The following is a 25,465-nucleotide window of genomic DNA, read 5'->3' as shown; positions in this document are numbered from 1 at the left end:
TCTGACAAGTCCGATGCGGGACAGGCAGACACGGTTGCAGCGGTTGCAGGGGAAAATTGGTTGGTTGGGGTTGGGTGTTGGGTTTTTCCTCCTTTGCCTTTTGTCAGTGAGGTGGGCTCTGCGGTCTTCTTCAAAGGAGGTTGCTGCCCGCCAAACTGTGAGGCGCCAAGATGCACGGTTTGAGGCGTTATCAGCCCACTGGCGGTGGTCAATGTGGCAGGCACCAAGAGATTTCTTTAGGCAGTCCTTGTACCTTTTCTTTGGTGCACCTCTGTCACGGTGGCCAGTGGAGAGCTCGCCATATAACACGATCTTGGGAAGGCGATGGTCCTCCATTCTGGAGACGTGACCCATCCTATAACCCACCTAGTACTGCACCCCCTTCCAGCTGTGCCTTCCTCTCTGAGGAGCTTAATTATTTCTACACTCGCTTTGATCGAGAGAACACGGTCACCTCAAAGTGGATCTTCCACCTGACAAATGGTCTCTCTCACTTTCCATTTCTGATGTTTGGGCCACCCCGAGTAAGGAAGGCAGCTGGTCAAGAGGGTAAACCTGGCCGTGTGCTCAGACTCTGTGCTGAACAGCTGGCCGGAGTCTTCATGGGCATTTTCTGGCCCAGGCAGTTGAGCTTCGAGATCGCCACCATCGTGCCAGTGCCAACGTGTCCCACGGCTCTGAGTCTGAATGACATCTGTCCTGTTCTCATCCCCATCATTGCAGAGTGCTTTGAGAGACTGGTTCTATCACATTTGAAATTCTGTTTGCCCACCAACCTGGACCCTCATCAATCTAACCATCATACCAACAGGTTAACTGAGGATGCCATTTCCACGGCACTTCACTCTGCCCTAACCCACTTGGACGGCTCCAACTCTTATGTCAGGTTGACTTTAGTTCGGCATTCAATACTGCGATTCCCTCCAAACCAATCGCCAAACTTTGCCGGCTTGGTATCAACTCATGCGTCTGAAATTGGATCTGGACCTTCTGACTAACAGATGCCATAGAGAGAGTGCAGAGGAGCCTTACAAGGGAGATCGGAGAGCCTGCCTTATGAGGACAGGTTGAGTGGATGTGGGCTTTACTCCTTAGAAAAGTCTGATGATTGAGGGGTGACCTGATAGAGGGGTGCAAAGGCTTTTTTCCTGAGGGCTGAAATGGCCAACCCAAGGGTGCGCACTTTCAAGGTGCTTGGGGTAACGTCCAGGGGGATGCAAGAGGTCAGGGTTTCTCATAGAGAGGGGTGGGTACAGGGAATGCACTGCCAGCAATGGTGGCTGAGGCAGGGACAACAGTGTCTTAAAAGACACGATTAGGTAGGGAAAATGGAACTGAGAAAAATGGAGGGTTATACAGGAGGGAAATTTGAGACAGTTGGCCAGCACAACACTGTGGGCTAAAGGGCCTGTATGGTGTTGTAGATTTCTATGTTCTTTGTGAATAGATTCTAACATCTTGCCAACCACCAAGGTCAGACAAACTGGCCCAACATTTTAACTTTCCTCTCCCTCCCTTCTTATAGAAGGGTCCTACAGGAGAGTTCTCATTAAATTCAGGGGGGGGGGGGGGGTCCTGTGTCGAACGAGAGGAGGTGGGCACCAAATGTTTTATGCCTGTGGTTAGAGTAGAGCAGGGCCAGAGGAGTGGGATGCAACCAGCACGTATTGAGGTGGGTAAATCTCCAGAACATTGTGGAAAGGCAGGAAGGAAATTGGTGCCTTGACAGATGCATGGAGGGGTCTGGAAGGTTATGGAATGGGAGCAGGTCAGTGCGACTAGTGGAATGATGGATGGCACAGACTAGAAGGGCTGAATGGCCTTTTTTCTGTGCTGTGGCCTTGTAGGATTCTGTAACTGACTGCTGCACAGGGGGCCAGGATACCGGACTGTAAACTAGTCTACCCCAATGTGGTCAGGTGGCCACCTGAAAGTGGAGAACCCGGCCAGGAGGAGTACTTTCCTAACCCTCCTCCTGTAGGGATATTCTCCAGCTCCGAGAATCTCCGTTGCGCTTGAAAGTAGCAAGGCTAAGTGGCTAGCAGCTTTCAGGTGCTGGCAGGGGGCAGGCTGATGACAGTCAGCGGTGACCCAACTCCCCGCTGCCTGACAGTCCCCCAGCGGGGGACCACGGGGCTGGGGCGGCCAGCGGGGGACTACTATGGATCCGTTGGTTTGAGGGCTGCTGGTCCAGCACTGCTCCAGCTTTCAACCACACCAGTTCACTGTGTGCAGGGATGTCCTACTGCGTGCACCGCACGGTGTTCCGGCTCAATCTCCGCGGGGGCCCACAGTTCTCACGGCTGCAGACAGAAGTTCTGCGGGGCTGGAGGCCGTAATCTAACAAAGGCTGTAAGAATAATCCAGGTAACTACAGACCTGTCAGGCTGACGTCAATGGCCGGGAATGAAAGCTAGAATACAGCACAGTATAGGCCCTTCGGCCCTCGATGTGTTCACCCATATATTCCTTTAAAAAGTACTAAACCCTCCCTACCCCGTATCCCTCTATTTTTCCTCCTTCCATGTCCCTGTCCAACCCAATGTTCCAGCCTCCACCGCTCCCCCCCCCCCCCGGCAAGGCATTCCAGGCCCCCACAACCCTCTGTTAAAAATTTACCTGATGTCTCCCCCAGACTAGCAGTGCCCCCCCCCCCCACCTTTTATACACATCTTCTGGTATTTGCTACTCTCACCCAGGACACTGCCAGAGCTGCTGGAATGAGAGGGCTGGTGTGGACCGACAGAGAACCGGCTCCAAGCGCCCAGGGGTACTGCGGTCAGCTCCGTGAAAGGAGCCGACGGTGGTCTTATTTAACATCCCGCAACCCCAGGGTCTGCGCGCAAGATGGGGATGCCTGTGATCAGCAGCGGCAGCGAGGGGGTCGGAGAGTCTGGCAGAGGACTGGCACAGAGCCCCAGAAAATGGGGAGATCACCCCCCCCCCCCCCGGGAAGGAGAAACAGAGGAAACAATCCATGGGACCAGTGAGGGGCTCGGAGGTAGTGAGCTGTGACCCGAGGAGAGGAACCCATGCAGGCTGAGGACTGCTGGAGAGCGGTTCAAGACCGGCTGAAGATGCTGGGACTGGGATGGGAGAGGGGACCGAGGGCGCTGATCGTGTCAGAAGTTCAGATCGGGAGCTCGGGCTGATGATGGTGTGGACTGGACTCTCTGTGGCCATGGGAGCTGGAGGAGGTGCTGAATCCACGGACACAGTGACACTGAGTGGGGGGGGGGGGGGGGGAACACTCTCTTTTGCTTCTCTTTCTCTGATTGGAAGGGGCTCCGGGCAATTTCTGCCGATAGAGAATCTTTGACTAAGGGAAATTTTGTGTTATATCACATTTTCAGTTCTACTATGTTGACAAAATAACCCTGTAAAAGGCGCTCGCTGTTCACCCTTTGCCCTCTCAAAATCTTGTAGACCTCTATTAACCACTGCTCATCCTTGTCCAAAGAAGCAAGTCCCAGCTCGACTAACCTGGCCACATCCTGGTGAATCTCCTCGCCGCCTCTCCACAGCTTCCACATCCTTCCTGGAATGAGGTGACCAGACTGAACACAATACTCCAAGTGGGGGCTCACCAGAGATTTGTGGAGCTGCAACATGACCTCATGACTCCTGAACTCAGTCCCCGACTAATGAAGCCCAGCGTCCCATCAGTCTTATTAACTATCCTATCAACCTGCATGGCGACCTTGAGAGATGTATGGATTGAAGTTCAGACATACAGCATGGTAACAGAGTATTTCTACCCACAAGCCCATGCCACCCAATTAACCTACATCCCCAGTAAGGTGGGAGGAAACTGGAGCCCTCGGGGAACACACGCAGACACATGGGGAAAGTACAAACTCCCTACAGAGAGCGCGAGATTCGCTGGCTCTGTAACAGCCTCATGCTAACCAAGCCGACCCCAAGGTCCCTCTGATCATCCACACTCTTAAGTAACTGACCATTAACATTGTCCTCAGCCTTCAAGTTTGATCTTCCAAAATGCATCACCTCGTACTTATCAGGGTTGAAATCCATCTGCCATTTTTCGGCCCAATTCTGCATCCTGTCGATACTCTCTTGTAGCCTTCAGCTCCATCCACAACTTCTCCACCTTGGTATCATCTACAGAATCACTGACCCATCCTTCCACCTCTTCATCCAGGTCATTCATAAAAATCTCAAAGAGCAGGGGTCCCAGAACAGATCCCTGCAGAACTCCTCTAGTCACTGACCTCCAGACCAAATACTTCCTGTCCACTGCTACCCTCTGCTTTCTACAGGCAAGCCCATTCTGAATCCACGCAGCCAAGGTTCCACTATCCTGTGCCCTCATGACTTTCTGAACAAGTCTTCCATGGGGGATCTTGTCAAATGCCTTATTAAAATCCATGTCGACCACCTGACCTTCATCAATTCTTTTGTTACCTCCTCAAAAAAACTCAATTAGATTCATGAAGCTCACAAAGCCCTGCTGACTATCCCCGAGTAGCCTGGACTTTTCTAAATGCTTTAAGTCATGTCTCTAAGAATCCTCTCCAATAGTTCACACACCACGGCTGTCAGACTCACCGGTCTATAATTCCCAGGACTCTTCCCATTACCTTTTTTTTTAAAACAAAGGAACTATATTTGACATTCCTCCAATCCTCTGGCACATACTCCTCTGTGGCCAAGAAGGAAGCAAAGATTATTGCCAACACCTCAGCTATCTCTTTCCCTCCCTTCTGACAGTAACCTAGGAAACAGCTCGTCTGCTCCCAGGGACTTATCAAGCCAATGTTTTTAAGAAAACCCAGCACTTGCTTTCTTCACCTAATCTTGCTTCAGCACATTAATCTGTGCTACATTGACCTCATCTAGACCAAGGTCCCTCTCCCTGGTGAACATTGAAGTATTCAGTTAGGTCCTGGCCAATCTCTGGGCACACATTGGCTCCTTTATCCTTAACCAGCCCTACCTTCACTCTTCATCCTTCTGTAATTTACGTATTCACAGAATCCTACAGGCCAAGACCTTCTCATGCCCCCTTTGACCTCTCCTCAGTCCTTTCTCATGCGTCTTTCTGGCTACCATACAATTCTCATGAGCCCTTCCTGCCTTTTGCTTCCTAAACCTCATCTGCCTCCTTCTTCCTCCTGACCAGTTCTCTCACCTGCTTCGTCAACCACAGTTCCTTTTCCCACCATCTTTTCCCTGCCCCAGTGGGACAAACCTATCCTGAACCCAGCGGAGGTGGTCCCGAAACGCCCTCCACGTTATTTCATCCTTGAACATGTTTCCAATTTCCTCTCGCTAATTCCTGCCTTATCCCATCATAATTAGCCCTTCCCCAATTAAACACCTTCCCATTTTGTCTGCTCTTATCCTTTTCCATTAGCTATGCTAAAGCTCAGCGAGTTGTGGTCATTCTCACCAAAATGCTCCCCCCCAACCCCCACCGTGAAGTCCGCCCCCTGACCAGGTTCATTCCCCAGATCCAGACTGGCCTCTCCTCTCATCGGCTGATCCACAGACTGTGTCAGGAATCCTTCTTGGACACACATGACAAATTCAGCCCCGTCTATCCCTCTTGCAGTCAGGAGGTGCTGGTCAATATTAGGGAAGCTGAAATCACCCATAACTACAATCCTGTATTTCCCACCTATCCAAAATCTGCCTGCTGATCTGCTCCTCGGGGTCCAGAGGGCTATTTGGGGGCCTATAGATGACTCGCAGCACAGTGAGAGCTCCCTTCCTATTTCTGACTTCCACCCACATCCACTCAGTGGACCATCCCCCTGCAGCCTCCTCCCTTTCTACAGCCATGATACTATCCCTCCCCACCACCCATCCCTTACCTCCCATCCTATTCCCTTTAAAACCCCTAAACCCCGGTACTTGCATCAGCCGAACCTGCCTTTCCTCCAGCCAAGACTCTGAAACGGCCACATCATGGTTCCACGTACTGATCCAGCTCTAAGTTCATCCCCTTTATTCCTAATACTCCTCGTGTTGAAATTGACACATTTCATCTCCTCTAACTACATTGATGCTCCTCCCCTGCCTGTCCTTCCTCACCATCTCACTACACATGGCACCATCATTTTCACATTCTGCCCTCACATTCTGATTCCCACCTCCCTGTCAAACTAGTTTAAACCCTCCCCAAAAGCTCTAGAAAACCTCCCCTCCAGGATACTGGTCCCTTTCCATTTCAGGTGCAGCCCATCCTGTTTGTACAGGTCAGACCTTCCCCAGAAGACCCCAATGATCCAGAAATCTGAACCCCTGCTCCACCCCTGTACCAACTCTTCAGTCACACAGTCACCTGCCACAATATCCTGTTCCTACCCTCTCTGGTACGTGGCACAGGCAGTAAACCTGAGGTTACCATCCTTGAGGTCCTGCCTTTTAACTTCTTTCTTAACTCCTATGTCGCATGGACCATGACATCTGGCTGTTGTGTACTTTGTCAAAGACGGCCCTGACCCTGGCACCTGGGTGGTAACATACCAGCTGGGAGCCTCGATCGCTATTCACCTATCGAATCAAAATCACTCTCTTCTCCCCCCTTTCCCTCTGAGCTGAGGATTGCACCTTAAGCAGCGACTCTACGCGCAGCTTCTGACGGGAATCACGTATTCCTGATCAGAACTATTATAGCTCGAACTGATACCCACAGAAACCAATTTACCAGTCAGTAATGCTGTTCAAAGGAAATCAGTAGATCTAACAATTGTCGGGAATGGCAAACTCCAACAGACTGTCGGAAGTACGAACAGCCGACTATTTAAAGACCCGATATTCAAACACAGAGGGGGGCTAAGATGCCAGGTCCCAAGGTCTCCACCTCTCTACCATTGTCCTTGGAAAGTTAAGCAGACAAACTTAAAGCAAGAGAGAGTGCTGTACTTTACAGAACCATAGCAAAACGTGGGCATTCCAGACACGGCACTGCAGCCTGAGGGTTTCACCCTCCACCGTGCTGAGCGAACACCAGGGTCTGGAAAACCAGGGGAGGTGGCGTCTGTGTCATCGTGGTGCACAGACGTGACGGTCGAGTCCCAGACCAGCTCCCCCAACCTGGAACATCTGGCGACCAAGTATCACCCATTCTACCTGCTGAAGGAGTTCACTGCCATCATCCTGCTCACAGTATACGTTCCACCCCAGGCTGGCACTGAAGGGATTGTGATTAACAGCCTTTAGACTCCACATCCTGATGCCTTCCTGACAATTGTAGGGGACTTCAATCAGGCCAACCTGAAGAAGTCTCTCACAAACTACCACCAACGCGTCGCATACAAGACTAGGGGAAGCAGCACACTCGACCACAGCTACACCACCATGAAGAACATCTACTGTGCCTGACCATCACCGCATTTCGGCAAGTCTGATCAGCTGGCTGTACTTCTACTCTCAGCACACAAGCAGAGACTGAACACTATATATATATATATATATATATATATATATATATATAAATATATATATATATATATATATAAATATATATATATATAAATATATATATATATATATATATATATAAATATATATATATATATAAATATATATATATATAAATATAAATATATATATATATATATATAAATATATATATATATAAATATATATATATATATAAATATATATATATATAAATATATATATATATATATAAATATATATATATATAAATATATATATATATATAAATATATATATATATATATAAATATATATATATATATATAAATATATATATATATAAATATATATATAAATATATATATATATATATATATAAAATATATATATATATATATATAAATATATATATATATATATATATAAATATATATATAAATATATATGTGTATATATAAAAATATATCTATAGATATATAAAAATATCTATAGATATATAAAAATATCTATAGATATATAAAATATCTATAGATATATAAAAATATCTATAGATATATAAAAATATATCTATAGATATATAAAAATATATCTATAGATATATAAAAATATATCTATAGATATATAAAAATATATCTATAGATATATAAAAATATATCTATAGATATATAAAAATATATCTATAGATATATAAAAATATATCTATAGATATATAAAAATATATCTATAGATATATAAAAATATATCTATAGATATATAAAAATATATATATAGATATATAAAAATATATATATATATATATAAATATATATATATAATATATATATAGATTATATAAATAAATAAATATATCAATAGATAGATACAAAATAAATATATATATAAATAGAGAGAGAGATATATATATATATAAAATAGAGATATATATAAAATAGAGATATATATAAAATAGAGATATATATAAAATAGAGATATATATAAAATAGAGATATATATAAAATAGAGATATATATAAAATAGAGATATATATAAAATAGAGATATATATATAAAATAGAGATATATATATAAAATAGAGATATATATATAAAATAGAGATATATATATAAAATAGAGATATATATAAAATAGAGATATATATAAAATAGAGATATATATAAATCGACAATGAGATAGACAACAGACTCGCCAAGGCAAATAGCGCCTTTGGAAGACTACACAAAAGAGTCTGGAAAAACAACCAACTGAAAAACCTCACAAAGATAAGCGTATACAGAGCCGTTGTCATACCCACACTCCTGTTCGGCTCCGAATCATGGGTCCTCTACCGGCACCACCTACGGCTCCTAGAACGCTTCCACCAGCGTTGTCTCCGCTCCATCCTCAACATCCATTGGAGCGCTCACACCCCTAACGTCGAGGTACTCGAGATGGCAGAGGTCGACAGCATCGAGTCCACGCTGCTGAAGATCCAGCTGCACTGGATGGGTCACGTCTCCAGAATGGAGGACCATCGCCTTCCCAAGATCGTATTATATGGCGAGCTCTCCACTGGCCACCGTGACAGAGGTGCACCAAAGAAAAGGTACAAGGACTGCCTAAAGAAATATCTTGGTGCCTGCCACATTGACCACCGCCAGTGGGCTGATAACGCCTCAAACCGTGCATCTTGGCGCCTCACAGTTTGGCGGGCAGCAGCCTCCTTTGAAGAAGACCGCAGAGCCCACCTCACTGACAAAAGGCAAAGGAGGAAAAACCCAACACCCAACCCCAACCAACCAATTTTCCCTTGCAACCGCTGCAATCGTGTCTGCCTGTCCCGCATCGGACTGGTCAGCCACAAACGAGCCTGCAGCTGACGTGGACTTTTTACCCCCTCCATAAATCTTCGTCCGCGAAGCCAAGCCAAAGAAGAAAAGAATATATATATATAAATATATATATATTTATATTCTATAAATAAATATATATAAATATATATAAATATATATATAAATATGGTTATACATACCAGGAGTTCCCCAACCAGAAGCCATAAATGAATGAAGATTTGCAACCTGTTGAGGGTGAAATCGATGGCATTTAAGACAAGATCTCGACAGGAAGTCTAGGTAGGACCTGCAGAAAGGCCATCACAGTATCAAAGGGGAAATTCTGAGGGAAGCTGGAGACAGACAGATTCACGCCAGCTATGGCAGGGAGCACAGGCCATTACAGCGTACAAAGTGAGGGCGAACACTATATATGGCTGCAATGCTTCACTACCCAATGAGCTGAACACTTTCTATGCCCGCTTTGAGAAGAATCAAACAGTGCCTCCTAGAATCCTTGAAAAGGCTGAGGACCGTGATATCTGTCTCTGAGGGTGATGTCAGAACATCATTTAGAATCCTCGCAAGGCATCAGGGCCTGACGGTGAACCGTCAGGGTACTGAAAATCTATGCCAACCAACTAGCCAGAGTGTTTATGGACATCCTTTCATTGTGGCCGTTAGAGGTTCCCACTGACTTCAAAAGGGCATCAATCATACTGGTGCCCAAAAAGAGTAGAGTGGGCTGCCTCTATGATGATTGTCCAGGAGCACTAACTTCCGCTGTGACGAAATCCTTCGAGAAGCTGGTCATGGCCAGATTTAACATGTACCTTAGCAAAGATCTGGACCCACTGCAATTCGTCAGCTCTCCACCCAGCTCTGGATCACCTCAAAAACAGCAATTCAAAGGGGGGGGGGGGGGGAGAAAAAGTCACTGTATATGTGTGAAAAAGAAATAGTGTATATCATGGCTAATGTGATTTATGGTGTGAAAAATAAAAAAATTTAAAAAAAAACAAAAAAAAAACAGCAATTCGTTCACAGAGCTGCTCTTCATAGACTACACCTCGGCCTTCAACACCATTATTTCCTCAGTGCTCACGTCCCTCTGCAGCTCTCTCTGCAATTGGATCCTTGACATTTTCATCAGAAGGCCACAGTCAGTACAAATTGGAAACATTTCCTCCTCACTGATTATCCCCAAGGTTGCCTGCTTATCCCACTGCTCTACTTGATATACACCCGACTGTGTGGCCAGACCCAATTCCTATACTATCTACAAGTTTGCCGATGACACCACAGTTGTCAGAAGAATCACAAACAGCGATGAGGAAGCGACAGGGGGTGGGGAACATCAACTTGTTGAATGGTGTAATGACAACAATCTTGGGGTCAACGTCAGCAAAACCAAGGAGATAATTGTGGACTTCAGGAGGAAGTCAGGAGAACACAACCCAGTCTTTATCGAGAGCTCAGTAGCAGAGAGGGTCAGGAAATTCAAATTCCTGGGGGTCAGCATCTCTGAGGATCTGTCCTGGAGTCTCCATGTTGATGCAATCACAAAGAAGGTTCGCCAGAGGCTGTACTTTACGAGGTGACTGAGGGGATTCGGTATGTCACCGAAGACTCAAAATTTCTACAGGTGAACCGTGGAGAGGATTCTGGCCAGTTGTATCACTGTCTGGTACGGAGGTGCCAACACTCAGAACAGGAAAAGATTCCAGAGGGTTGTTAACTTCCACTCCTTCAAGGACATCTACAAGAGGCGGAGTCTCAAGAAAGAAGCCTCTGACCTCAAGGACCCCCTAGGCCATGACCTCTTCTCTACCATCAAGAAGGAGGTCCAGAAGCCCAAAGACGAACACCCAGCAGCACAAGGACAGCTTCTTCCCGTCCGCCATCAGATTACTGAACGGACAATGAACCACAGACATGATCTCACGTTCTTTTTTGCACTAATTCATTTATTTTAAAATGTAATATATGGCAATATTTGCATCTGTACCACTTCCGTAAAACAATGAATTCTGATAGGCCACACTCTGTGCCAAAGAACTGGCCATGACTTGTCCCTGGTAGATCGTCCCACTTAACAGTATTGTGATAGGTTACATTATATTTTATATTGTATATAGATTTGTTTAAAAGGAGATAAATTGTGGCAGTTTTTTTTAAATTTAGGTTATATACAAGCCCTTCAAAACAGATCTCATTTAAAATGTATTATTGTTTTGGAAAGCAACAGATGAACGGACTCAGAAGATTGGGTCCGGAGCCACAATCTGTCTGAGTGCAGTTGGCTGTTCTAAGAGGGTCGTGTGGTTTTCTCTGAGTAAGAAAGAGACAGAATTCAGTTCTACAGTACAGCAGCAGCAGATGGGACTGGAACAGGACAAGCTGGCAAACTTCTGGAAACCCCTATTTTGAAGATGGGTTGGGAGTTCTTGGTTCAGCCTGGTCAAAGCTCTTGTGGTTCATTCAAGAGGAGGACTGGCTGCACAATGTTTCACTTGAAATAAGGGAAACAGAAAAAGAAAGAGGTTATCATCTGGAAAACCCTGATGGGGCAAGTTTCTTCAGCAATACACTAATGTGGCTGATTAGGAGGAATCAGTTTGTGTCCAACGAGCAACAAATCTCTCTCTGAAAACAAACAAGAACCTTCCTAGGCAGTAACCATTTACTTTTCAAGCACCAAATCCTGGTGGACTTTATAAATGTTAAATTCTGTGCACAGTATAAGAATTGCCTGCAACCAGTGAACTTGGAGGAATGAGAAGTGAGATTGGAATGTGATCCAAAAAACTTTTCTAAACTTACACACACATTACATATACATGCACTTAGAATTAGAAGGGGATTAAATTAATAGTAATAAGTTTAACTGTGATCTTGTTTAAAGACAATTAAAAGCAACTTTTGTTTAAGTAACCATTTATCTTGGTGAATTTCTATTGCTGCTGGGTTTTGGGGTCCTCTGGGCTCATAACAGCTTGTGGGGGTGGGGGGGGGGGAAGGGGTGTGACCTAACTAAAAAGCCTGCCACAATTTATCTCCTTTAAAACATATATCAAATATAACAATCTGCCAGTCTCCAAAACATGATACTGATTGTTGAGGGGACGATCACATGAGCTGCAGCTGGATGTACCTCTTGCAAGTGTAGTCATGAGGGATAATTGTGCTATCCCAGATTTCCTATATCCTGCAATTGAAGCAATCCATTGCCCAAGCTCCCATCTCTACTGCCTGCTCTGGGTCACTTCGACAAGATCTTACCTGTAGCAGGTCCTCAGCCTTCACTCACCGAAGCCTCTTGAGCCAAAGCCTCCACTCCATTCCTACACTGCCACTCCCATAGAGATGCTCCACTTGCCTTTATTGGCTACAGCTAATTAGCCAATGGAGAAATTATAACAAGTACTTATCTTACCCTGAGCTTTTTAAATGCTCCTCCTCTAGGCCAAGTCCCACTCTTGCAGTCCCCATCAAGAAACTAATGAATACTTGGCTTCAATGTACACCAGTGGTCAGTGTGAGGTCAGTATAGAACAGGCTTATTGCTGGAGCAGGTTGAGGTTAAGAAAGAGGAAGTGCTGGATATTCTTAGATTTGTTAAGTCCTAACTGGTTTGTCATAGGTTTGATAAGTTCCTGGGGCTGGACATGATATACCCCAGGTTGCTGTGGGGAGGGAGAGAAGAGATGGCTGGGTCATAGGCAATGATCTTTGCATTCTCCTTGGCCACAGGGGAGGTACTGGAGAATTGGAGAATGGTAAATGTCGTCCCCTTGTTTAAAAATGCTAATAGGGAGAATCCTGGGAATTATAGACTGGCGAGTCTTACGTCAGTGGGGTGCAAACTAATGGAGAGAATTCTCAGGGACATTTGGAGGTCCAGTCTACTCAAGGATCAGCAGGGCTTTGAGAGGGGTAGTGTGTCCTCACGAGCCCAATTGGGTTTTTTGAGGAGGGCACAAAATAAACTGATGAAGAGAAGGCAGTGTATATGCTGTATATGGATGTTTCCTGGATTGGAAAATAAGTCTGATGAGGCAAGGTTAGCAGAGCTGGGACTTTTCTCTTTGGAGCGAAGAAGGATGAGAGACTTGATGAAGGTCGACAAGATTCTGAGAGGCAGATAGGGTAGATGGCCAGCACCTGTTTCCCAGGGCAGGATCAGCCAACACCAGAGGACGTGTGTACAAAGAGAAGGGAGGGAAGTTTAGGGGAGATGTCAGGGGTATGTTTTTTACACAGAGTTGTGGAGGCCTGGAATACCTTGCCCGGGGATCGTGGTGGAGGCTGGAACATTAGGGGTATTTTAGAGTTTCTTAGACAGACACATGGATGAACTAAAAATAGAGTGTTTCGGGTGCGAGGTGGGGAAGGTATAGATTGTTCAACAACCTATTGTTCAACAATAGGTTGGCACAACATGGTGGGCCGAAGGGTCTGTACCATGCTGGAATGTTTTACGTTCGAGGACAGTGGTTCTCTATCTTTTCCTTTCCCCTCACACACCACCTAAGTCATCCCTTGCTAACCACAGAGCACTATTAATTACCATTCTCTGCCACTGGGGCTCTGTGGTGGGGAAGTGATTCCTTTGGGTGCTGTGTGATAAATGGTGAGGCAACGAGGGGTGTGGGAGACCAGAGGGAACATCGTGCTGTGTTTTGATCAGTGTGCTGTGGGACTGTGGCAGCAAACTGGAAAGGATACAGAGCTCTGTGTGGGGGGGAGGCAGGGAGAGAGACCAGGGGGTTGAAAATGTGGAAAGGAGATCTGGGGGAGTGAAATCTGGGTGGATCGGTGGGGTGAGATGTGGGAGGATGGATCTGGGGGGGGGGGGGGTTGAGATGTGGGGGTCCAGGGGGTGGGGGTCCGGGGGGGCATCCGGGGGGGGGGGGTGTGATGTGGGAGGATGGATCTGGGTGGGGGTCTGGAGGGGGTGTGATGTGGATGGATGGATCTGGGGGTGTGTGTGATGTGGGTGGTAAGATCGGGGCGGGGGGGGGTTAAGATTAAGAGCAGGTGATTTGGTGGAGGTGAATTGAGGGACGGGGGATTCGTTTATGGGCGGGGGTAAAGTGTGTGTGGAGGGGGATCAGTGGGGGGGGGGTGTGATGACTGAGATGAAGGGGGATCTGCAAAGGGCGAAATGAGGGCCCTCTGGGGGAGGTGGGGATGGGTGAGCAATGTCTAGGACGAGGTGAGATCTGGGGTGTCTCCGGATCACCGAGCCAGCCAGGGCATTGACAGACAGGACCACTAACCACGGGGGCATGGGTTTGACCTTTTATTGGGCTTCACTCAGTTGGACACTCCGCCCCCACAACACCGGGAGTCCCATCACCAGGCCAGGGGTCCCGGATGGATGCAATCCCTGTAGCCTGCACCCACAGCAGTTTGGCACAGTGTGATCCCAGCTGGGTGAGGGAGTGGGTGGGAGGACCAGTCATCGTGCAGCATGGTGCAATCCCCTGGGGATGGGTATTGGAGGGTGTGTGGGGAAGAGGAGAAGGAGGGTGCGTTTACAGTGGGTAAAGGAGGGGAGGGAAGTACATGGGGATGGGTAAGGAGGGTGGAGAGTACATGGGGATGGGTAAGGAGGGTGGAGAGTACATGGGGGTGGGTAAAGAGAGTGGGGGAGGGGATGGGAATATGGGGGATGGGTAAGGAGGGTTGGGGAGAGGAGTATGGGGTTGGGTAAGGAGGGTGGGGGAGTATGGGGGTGGGTAAGGAGGGTGGGGGAGTATGGGGGTGGGTAAGGAGGGTGGGGGAGTATGGAGGTGGGTAAGGAGGGTGGGGCAGTACGGGGGTGGGAAAGGAGGGGAGTACGGGGGATGGGAAAGGAGGGTGGGGGGAGGGGAGGGGAGGGTCAGTCGTCCAGAACCACGGTGCGCAGGGCATCGTCTGGGTGCAGAGTGAGAGTAGCGATGGCCCCATCGTTGAAGCGGAACGAGGTGCCCCCGTCTAGCACCATGCAGGCGTCCCAGCACCGAGAGCGGATAGCCAGCCTGTGGGCACAGAGACAGGATGGACAATGGCACAGGGACCCCCCAACGTACACCTCCCACAGACTCCCCACACACCCGCACCCCCAGACCTAACCTCCTCCCAAACTCCATCTTTACCTATACCCCACATCCGCTCCACCAGTCCCCTCCCAAAACCCTCGCCACACATCCCCCATCTCCACCTCTACCTCACACATATCCCTCCCCCAGGCCCCCCACAAACCCATCCCAAATATCCCCATCTCACACCCCCATCCCTCCTCCACACCCCTCTCCCCATTCCTTACACCCCTATCCCCCCTTTCTCCTAGGCCCCCCAACATCCCTCCACCACCCCCATAAGCCCAGCCCATGTTGGCCTCATCCACCTTCTCATCTATATCCAGCCAGCTCCCCACCCCCCCCCACCCCCGTGGACATTGCCAACCTCATCAGTGTTCCCAATAGTTTGGTACTTTTAGCCCCACCTGCCCATTCTCCCCAATCCCCCCACCTCACTCCAGCTGGAAAAATGGCAGATGGAATTTAATGCAGACAGGTGTGAGGTGTTGTATTTTGAAAGGACAAACCAAGAAAGGGCGTACACGGTGAATGGTCGGGCACTGAGGAGTGGGGTAGAATAGAGGGATCTGGAAATACAGATACATCATTCCCTGAAAGTGGTGTTACAGGTGGACAGGGTTGTAAAGAGAGCTTTAGGCATCTTGGCCTTCATAAATCAAAGTATTGAGTGCAGGAGTTAGGATGTTATGGTAAAGTTGTATAAGACATTGGTGAGGATAAATTTGGAGGATTGTGTGCAGTTTTGGTCACCGAACTATAGGAAAGATCTCAATAAGATAGAGAGAGTGCAGAGAAGATTTACTAGGATGTTGCCCGGATTTCAGGAACTGAGTTACAGGGAAAGGTTCAATAGGTTAGGACTTTATTCCCTGGAGCGTAGAAGAATAAGGGGAGATTTGATTGAGGTATTTAAAATTATGAGGAGGACAGACTCCACTGAGGGTCGTGAGATACAAACCAGAGGAAATGGGTTAAGGGTGGATGGGGGGGAGGTCATGTGATGCAGAGAAGGGGGTAGGCGTAAATCTCAGAGCTCCAGAAATACCAAGTGAAAATAGTCAGAAAAATGGGAGAAAAGTGACTGGAAGAAGATTAAACCTTTTTGAAATGGGGAAAAAGGTAAAAAAGACAATCTAGAAAGAAACAGCAACCTCAGCTGCACCAGGACGACCAGGAGAGGCAGCCTCGTGGTAAAGGAAATGGTGGTGTCAGTTCGAGGCACGCGCGAGAAGACGTATATGTAAAAGCACCTGAGATGGAAGAGAATGGGAGCCACTCATTGGCGGGTCCAGGAAAGGGTGGGGTAGAGGTGAGACCTGTGGGTGTAGCAAGCTCAGGCTGAAGGAGGCAGTAGCGGGGAGAGCGTTAAGAAGGAGGCCTTAACCGTGAACCTGGAGCAGCCCTGCAGGCAGCGGAGACGACAACTGGGGGGGGGGCACGGCAATAGCAGGGATGGTGCAGATATGGGTAGCGATGGCCACGCAGCAGCGAAGTCCTGCGGGTGACGGCAAGAGCTGACTGAAAGTAGCAGCACAGGAGAGGTCATGGAGGAGGCAAGCAACTCCGATCCTGCATTGAGAGATGGGGGTGGAGGAACAGGTAGTGTAGTGGGAGTGTTTTTACCTGTGACCTGGCTGCAACAGAGAGGATAAGGACTTGGCGGTAGTGGAGGGAACCACGATGATGGCGGTGGTAGCTGCAGAGCGGCAGGAGATAGCGCTGGGAGCGACACGGACCAAGGGGGAGAGTGGTCGGCCAGGAGGCCGGTTGCCCGCGGCCAGGAGGCCGGTTGCCCGCGGCCAGGAGGCCGGTTGCCCGCGGCCAGGAGGCCGGTTGCCCGCGGCCAGGAGGCCGGTTGCCCGCGGCCAGGAGGCCGGTTGCCCGCGGCCAGGAGGCCGGTTGCCCGCGGCCAGGAGGCCGGTTGCCCGCGGCCAGGAGGCCGGTTGCCCGCGGCCAGGAGGCCGGTTGCCCGCGGCCAGGAGGCCGGTTGCCCGCGGCCAGGAGGCCGGTTGCCCGCGGCCAGGAGGCCGGTTGCCCGCGGCCAGGAGGCCGGTTGCCCGCGGCCAGGAGGCCGGTTGCCCGCGGCCAGGAGGCCGGTTGCCCGCGGCCAGGAGGCCGGTTGCCCGCGGCCAGGAGGCCGGTTGCCCGCGGCCAGGAGGCCGGTTGCCCGCGGCCAGGAGGCCGGTTGCCCGCGGCCAGGAGGCCGGTTGCCCGCGGCCAGGAGGCCGGTTGCCCGCGGCCAGGAGGCCGGTTGCCCGCGGCCAGGAGGCCGGTTGCCCGCGGCCAGGAGGCCGGTTGCCCGCGGCCAGGAGGCCGGTTGCCCGCGGCCAGGAGGCCGGTTGCCCGCGGCCAGGAGGCCGGTTGCCCGCGGCCAGGAGGCCGGTTGCCCGCGGCCAGGAGGCCGGTTGCCCGCGGCCAGGAGGCCGGTTGCCCGCGGCCAGGAGGCCGGTTGCCCGCGGCCAGGAGGCCGGTTGCCCGCGGCCAGGAGGCCGGTTGCCCGCGGCCAGGAGGCCGGTTGCCCGCGGCCAGGAGGCCGGTTGCCCGCGGCCAGGAGGCCGGTTGCCCGCGGCCAGGAGGCCGGTTGCCCGCGGCCAGGAGGCCGGTTGCCCGCGGCCAGGAGGCCGGTTGCCCGCGGCCAGGAGGCCGGTTGCCCGCGGCCAGGAGGCCGGTTGCCCGCGGCCAGGAGGCCGGTTGCCCGCGGCCAGGAGGCCGGTTGCCCGCGGCCAGGAGGCCGGTTGCCCGCGGCCAGGAGGCCGGTTGCCCGCGGCCAGGAGGCCGGTTGCCCGCGGCCAGGAGGCCGGTTGCCCGCGGCCAGGAGGCCGGTTGCCCGCGGCCAGGAGGCCGGTTGCCCGCGGCCAGGAGGCCGGTTGCCCGCGGCCAGGAGGCCGGTTGCCCGCGGCCAGGAGGCCGGTTGCCCGCGGCCAGGAGGCCGGTTGCCCGCGGCCAGGAGGCCGGTTGCCCGCGGCCAGGAGGCCGGTTGCCCGCGGCCAGGAGGCCGGTTGCCCGCGGCCAGGAGGCCGGTTGCCCGCGGCCAGGAGGCCGGTTGCCCGCGGCCAGGAGGCCGGTTGCCCGCGGCCAGGAGGCCGGTTGCCCGCGGCCAGGAGGCCGGTTGCCCGCGGCCAGGAGGCCGGTTGCCCGCGGCCAGGAGGCCGGTTGCCCGCGGCCAGGAGGCCCGTTGCCCGCGGCCAGGAGGCCCGTTGCCCGCGGCCAGGAGGCCCGTTGCCCGCGGCCAGGAGGCCCGTTGCCCGCGGCCAGGAGGCCCGTTGCCCGCGGCCAGGAGGCCCGTTGCCCGCGGCCAGGAGGCCCGTTGCCCGCGGCCAGGAGGCCCGTTGCCCGCGGCCAGGAGGCCCGTTGCCCGCGGCCAGGAGGCCCGTTGCCCGCGGCCAGGAGGCCCGTTGCCCGCGGCCAGGAGGCCCGTTGCCCGCGGCCAGGAGGCCCGTTGCCCGCGGCCAGGAGGCCCGTTGCCCGCGGCCAGGAGGCCCGTTGCCCGCGGCCAGGAGGCCCGTTGCCCGCGGCCAGGAGGCCCGTTGCCCGCGGCCAGGAGGCCCGTTGCCCGCGGCCAGGAGGCCCGTTGCCCGCGGCCAGGAGGCCCGTTGCCCGCGGCCAGGAGGCCCGTTGCCCGCGGCCAGGAGGCCCGTTGCCCGCGGCCAGGAGGCCCGTTGCCCGCGGCCAGGAGGCCCGTTGCCCGCGGCCAGGAGGCCCGTTGCCCGCGGCCAGGAGGCCCGTTGCCCGCGGCCAGGAGGCCCGTTGCCCGCGGCCAGGAGGCCCGTTGCCCGCGGCCAGGAGGCCCGTTGCCCGCGGCCAGGAGGCCCGTTGCCCGCGGCCAGGAGGCCCGTTGCCCGCGGCCAGGAGGCCCGTTGCCCGCGGCCAGGAGGCCCGTTGCCCGCGGCCAGGAGGCCCGTTGCCCGCGGCCAGGAGGCCCGTTGCCCGCGGCCAGGAGGCCCGTTGCCCGCGGCCAGGAGGCCCGTTGCCCGCGGCCAGGAGGCCCGTTGCCCGCGGCCAGGAGGCCCGTTGCCCGCGGCCAGGAGGCCCGTTGCCCGCGGCCAGGAGGCCCGTTGCCCGCGGCCAGGAGGCCCGTTGCCCGCGGCCAGGAGGCCCGTTGCCCGCGGCCAGGAGGCCCGTTGCCCGCGGCCAGGAGGCCCGTTGCCCGCGGCCAGGAGGCCCGTTGCCCGCGGCCAGGAGGCCCGTTGCCCGCGGCCAGGAGGCCCGTTGCCCGCGGCCAGGAGGCCCGTTGCCCGCGGCCAGGAGGCCCGTTGCCCGCGGCCAGGAGGCCCGTTGCCCGCGGCCAGGAGGCCCGTTGCCCGCGGCCAGGAGGCCCGTTGCCCGCGGCCAGGAGGCCGGTTGCCCGCGGCCAGGAGGCCGGTTGCCCGCGGCCAGGAGGCCGGTTGCCCGCGGCCAGGAGGCCGGTTGCCCGCGGCCAGGAGGCCGGTTGCCCGCGGCCAGGAGGCCGGTTGCCCGCGGCCAGGAGGCCGGTTGCCCGCGGCCAGGAGGCCGGTTGCCCGCGGCCAGGAGGCCGGTTGCCCGCGGCCAGGAGGCCGGTTGCCCGCGGCCAGGAGGCCGGTTGCCCGCGGCCAGGAGGCCGGTTGCCCGCGGCCAGGAGGCCGGTTGCCCGCGGCCAGGAGGCCGGTTGCCCGCGGCCAGGAGGCCGGTTGCCCGCGGCCAGGAGGCCGGTTGCCCGCGGCCAGGAGGCCGGTTGCCCGCGGCCAGGAGGCCGGTTGCCCGCGGCCAGGAGGCCGGTTGCCCGCGGCCAGGAGGCCGGTTGCCACGGCCAGGAGGCCCGTTGCCACGGCCAGGAGGCCCGTTGCCACGGCCAGGAGGCCCGTTGCCACGGCCAGGAGGGAGGAAGAGAAATGGAGGAGAGAGGGAGGGGACTCGGAGCACTCCATGAAAACCATCATGAAGGTAATGGAGGCAACGGTCGAGGCCTTTGAGAAAAGGCTGAAGGGTATCTGAGCTAGGGGAACTCAGGAGGGCCATGGGGGAGGTATCTGTAAGGGTGAATATGGTGGAGGGGAGGGTTGAATGGAGGACAGCATAGAAAGGATCAAGAATGACACAGACACAGGGGTGAAGGACACGCCAAAGATTTGGGATAAGCTGGAACATTTTAATGGGATAAACAATCTAAATATTGTAGGGCTTAGGGAGGGGAAAGAGCCCATTGTGTTTTTTCAAGGATGGATCACTGAGATATTGGGAATGGAAAAGGGGGTGGGGGGGGGTTGGAAGAGAAACCTCAGGTGGAAGGGGGCCTAAGCCAGGGCCAGGACAGAGAGACTCCATTCAGTCCTCATAAGGGCTCAGGAGATATCTAGACAGAGAGTGGATCTTGCATGCGGCAGCGGTGGGGGACATGAAACAAAGAGGGGGACCCATTAGATGTTGGGGGGGGGGAGCATTCTTTTTTTCCCTGGATATAAGTGTAAAACTGGTAAAAAGACGAAATAAATTTAATACAGCAAAAAAAGATTTAAAAATAAGAGTATCGGTTTCACATTGCTATACCCGCCGACTTTAAGGGTGTTTCTGCCTTTGGTGGGGGGGGTGGGGGGAAGATGGAGGGAGGCTAAAGAGGCAGTGAGGACTGCCGATAACCAGCCGCAGCCCAGGAGGATCCCCAAGGAAGATAATGGGATGGAGGGTCAATGACAAGAAGGTTGAACATAATGATGAAAAGAATGGTTATACTTGTTTACTGTAAATGTTGTAATTTTAGAAAGGTATATGGGGAGCTTTGAGATGGCGGCAGGGGGGGGTGGGGGGGGGCGAGGGTTCGATGCGTGCCACAGGCAAGTTCCAGATTGGAGGGGGAGTTGGTGCCAATATTTGGGATAGGGTGAGGGTAGGAATGGATCGGGGGAAAGAGAGGGGAACATTTGAGGTTTTTTTTGGATTATTGGTTCCAGTTTTGTCAGTTTTGTTTTATACGCGGGCGTCTGCGTCAGGAGTCGATGTAAGACAAAAGGGACGGAAAGTAAGTTTTGGAAGACAAAAGGGGAGGGGAAGAGGAAGTTGGAGAGGCACTGGGGTGATGGATAAAACAATTACGTTTATAAATTTCAACATAAATGGGGAGAGTAAGAGAAAAAGAGCCTTGGTGCACCTTAAGAAGACAAGATAAAGGAACAGAAGCAGGCCACTCAGCCCATTGAGTTTGTTCCGTAAATCTACACTAAGCTACTCTAAACTAGTTCCAATTGCTGGCCTTTTTCCCATATCCCTTGATGCCCTCACTCATGAGATACTTGTCTATTTCTTGTTTAAATACTCCCAGTGATCTGGCATCCACTGCTGTATGCGGCAGCGAGTTCCACAGATCCACGACCCTCTGGCTAAAGAAATTCTTCCTAATCTCTGTTTTATATGGATAACCTCTAATTTTCAGACTATGACCCCCTTGTCCTCGATTCACCCACCAAGGGAAACATCTTACCCGCATCCACCCTATCTAAACCTTTCAAAATACAAAATGCCTCTACGAGATCTCCTCTCCTTCTCCTGTACTCCAATGAATACAACCCAAGAGCTGCCAAACGCTCTTCTTGCATTCCAGGAATCATCCTAGTAAATCTCCTCTGCACCCTCTCCAACAACATCACATCCTTTCTAAGATAAGGGGCCCAAAACTGCACACAGTTCTCCAAATGAGGCCTCCCCAGGGCCCCACGGAGCCTCATCAACACCTCTCTACTCTTGTACATTATTCCTCTTGAAATGAAGGCCAACACAGCATTCGCTTTCTTCACGACCAATCCCACCTGGTCATTAACTTTTAGGTTTCCCTGCATGAGGACACCCAGGTCCCTTTGCACCTCCGAGGCCTGAATTTTCACCCCATCCAAATAGTATTCTGCCTGTTTGTTTCCACTGCTAAAGTGTACAACTGAACATTTCTCTATGTTAAATCTCATCTGCCATATTTTTGCCCAGTCTCCTAATCTATCTCCTTCTGCAACTTTACGGTTTCAACTACACTTCCTACTCCGCCACCTATCTTGGTGTCATCCGAAAAAGTGACCACAAAATCATTGCTATCACAATCCAAATCATTAATATAAATTGTAAACAGCAGTGGCCCCAATACCGACCCCTGCGGAACATCACTAGTTACAGGCAGCCATTCAGAAGAAGCTGCAGGCAGATGTAGTGTTTCTGTAGGAAACACACTTTACAAACCAGGAACAGTCAAAATTAAAGATGGGGTGGATGGGCCAGGTGGCAGCATCCTCCTTTAATCCCACAGCCAGGGGAATGGCAATCTGAATTGGAAAAAAGTTTTCCGTGGTAGTCAGTCCAAGGGGTGGTCGCTGACCCAGCAGGGAGGTTCGTAATGAAGCATTGTCAAATTTATTCAGAATCCTGGACACTTATGAATATATATGCACCAAATTTTGATGACGAGAAATTTATACAAGATATATCTTTGAGGGTGTCTGATGGGTGTGAGAATATATTCATTGGATGGGATTTCAATTTTTGTCTGGATCTGGTCATGGATAAATCAGCCAAGAAAGTGACGAGGGCTGGGGCGGTCAAGTCCACCCTGGCCTTTATGAAGGAACTGAATCTCATAGACGCAAGAGAAAGGAATTATTCCTTTTACTCGAGGAAGCATGATTCCTACACCAGAATCAATGTCGCTTGGCTGTTGTCGGACTATTCACCCTGAATTTGTCCATTGTAATACCAGAAATACAGGTTACGATGTATAGATGGTGCCAAAATTCACAGCTGTTGGGAAAGCTGGAATTTTGTAGCTTTGTCAGAATTCAGATAAAACTCTTCTGCGAGACGAACTTCCCCTCTACTGACAATAATTTTCTAGTTTGGGACACGTTGAAGGCTTATTTAAGGGACCGGACTTTTGGATACACTAAAAGGTACATGAAGGAAATTAATAATGTGGAACAGGACATAGCTCAACTGGAATAAGATTATCAAAGATTGGGGTCCAAGGGAAAATATAGGGATTCAGTGAATAAAAAGCTCAAATACACTATGTTGCAAACATACAAAACAGAAGAGTTGATCTTAAAATCGAACACACAGTATTAGGAGCTGGGGAAAAGGCCCATAAAGTCTTGTCCTGGCAGGTGAAGGCAGAAGCGTCTTGAAAACAATCAATACGATTCAAACAGGGGAAGGAAGAAGAAATAAACAAAACATTTGGACAGTTCTAATAAAGAGCTGCATAAATCAGAATGGGGGTGGGGCTGCTAAAATAGATGATTTCTTGCTTTCATTGGAACTACCAAATATGGATCAGGAGGGTCGAGAGGAGCTAGATGCCCCCTTGTCTAGAGAAGAGATCGAACATACTCTGAGCACTCTGCAGGCGGAAAATCGCCTGGAGAGGATGGTTTTCCCCATTGAATTTTATAGAAAATTCGAAGAACTTTTATAGCCCCTCCTTATGAATGTGGTGGATCAGGCAGCGGGGACGCATACCCTCTCGGAGTCTTTCTCAACAGGAATCATCACGGTGATCCCGAAAAAAGACAGGGACCCATTGAAGCCCTCCTCCTATAGGCATATATCATTATTGAATGTAAATTATAAAATTATAGCAAAAACATTGGCCAATAGGTTGGCAAAACATTTACTGAAATTAACAAACCCAGATCAGCCTGGATTTGTTCAAAAGAGGAAATCAGTGATAATGTAGCTAGATTGCTCAGTATAATACACCTGGCACAGTCAAGGGAGGACCTGGGAGTGCCGTATCTCTGGATGCGGAGAAGGCCTTCAATAGACTGGAGTGGGATTTTCTGTTCAAGGTACTGGAGAAATTTGGTCTGGGTCCAATATTTATCAATTGGATTATAAACCCCAGGTTAAAATCATCACAAACGGGCAGGGGTCTCCAATGTTCCCACTGAGTAGATCTAGTAGCAGGGCTGCCCACTGGCCCGAACTCTGATCATACTAGAGTCCTTGGCAGAAACCATTCGGCGGGATCCAGACATAAAGGGGTTCAAGGTGGGCCAGGTTGAGCATCCTGAACATGTTTTAGTGTATTTGATGGAACCTGAGGGGTCATTGGTCAGGCTGAGGACCACACTGGAGGATTATGGGGAGGTCTCGAGATACAAAGTTAATCTGGACGAAAGGAGATTATAGACCTGACCAACAGGGAAGCCCATTTAAATGGCTGCAGGAAGGCATTAAAAACCTGGGGATAAAAGTGGATAAAGATTTACACAAGGTATATAAGCTAAATTATCAAATTATCTCCCTTTGCTCTGTAAGATTGAGGAGGACCTGGCTAGATGGAAAACTCTGCCCATAACGTTGATGGGCAGTGTTAACTGTGTAAAAATGAAGATGATGCCAAGACTGCAGTATCTTTTTCAAACGCTGCCCATTTTGTTGCCCCAGTGCTTCTTTAAGATGCTCAATGGATGTGTCCAAAATGTTTTGTGGAATACATCTGGGTTAGGGTTAAGGTGTCTAGAGCCTCCATGGAAAAGTTGGCATGGGAATACGAATTGGGGAGCTTAAAATTGCCAAATTAAAAAAAATACTATTGGGTGTCCCAGTTGAGATTTATCGCCTCATTATTTGAGAGGGGGGGGGTCCCTTCTTGGGCACAAATTGGGTTACATGCGATAGGGGAGAAGATAGGAGAATTTATAACAAATGGAACATCAAACTGCTCTAAAAAAACAGAGAACCCCATAACAAAATGTGGGCCAGATGCAGCAAAGAATAAATCGATGTTTTGGATTGAGGGTGGGAATCTCTCCCAAAATGCCCTTGACCCAGAACAATTTAATACCCTTGACTCCGGGCAAGGACACCTGGTGCTGGAAGGGGATCAGGTGTATCAAGGATTGTTACCATCAAGGGCAGCTCATGTCATTCGAGCAGTTGAGGACTAAATATGAGTTATCGAATAGAACATTCTTGCTTTCTGCAATTAGGATCTTTCCTAAGGGACAAACAGGGACCAACAATGACTGCCTGACTGTAGTGACATAGAGACTAATTTGAAAGCGGACTGTGTGTAAATTTATGTCTAGGATGTATTCCACAATCCAAAGTGAAGGCCCAAAGCCGGGCTTACATCAATCAATGGAAAGATGGGAGTCGGACTTGATGAATGATAGTGGGAAGATTTGTGTCTGAAAAGCCTGACGGGAATTGTTAACACTAGACA

General features: G+C 50.9%; 1 protein-coding gene across 7 annotated transcripts in view; it reads right to left on the bottom strand.

The window, feature by feature from the left end:
* Positions 1 to 14,509: 14,509 nt before the first annotated feature.
* nadk2 (NAD kinase 2, mitochondrial) overlaps positions 14,510 to 25,465 on the bottom strand; it is a 63,082-nt gene continuing 52,126 nt past the window's right edge. For 6 of the 7 annotated variants that reach the window (XM_069884475.1, XM_069884415.1, XM_069884423.1 and 3 more), the window contains one exon: positions 14,510 to 15,243. In XM_069884475.1, coding sequence (XP_069740576.1) covers positions 15,105 to 15,243 — 139 coding nt within the window. In that variant the 3' untranslated portion in view covers positions 14,510 to 15,104. The remainder of the gene's footprint in view (positions 15,244 to 25,465) is intronic. The other variant, XM_069884444.1, reaches the window with a different exon arrangement.

The sequence above is a fragment of the Narcine bancroftii genome, chromosome 1 (assembly GCF_036971445.1).
Source record: "Narcine bancroftii isolate sNarBan1 chromosome 1, sNarBan1.hap1, whole genome shotgun sequence".
NCBI classification, from domain to species: domain Eukaryota; kingdom Metazoa; phylum Chordata; class Chondrichthyes; order Torpediniformes; family Narcinidae; genus Narcine; species Narcine bancroftii.
The sequence above is the reverse complement of the archived record's forward strand: the minus strand, read 5'-3'. Positions and strand labels throughout refer to the sequence as shown.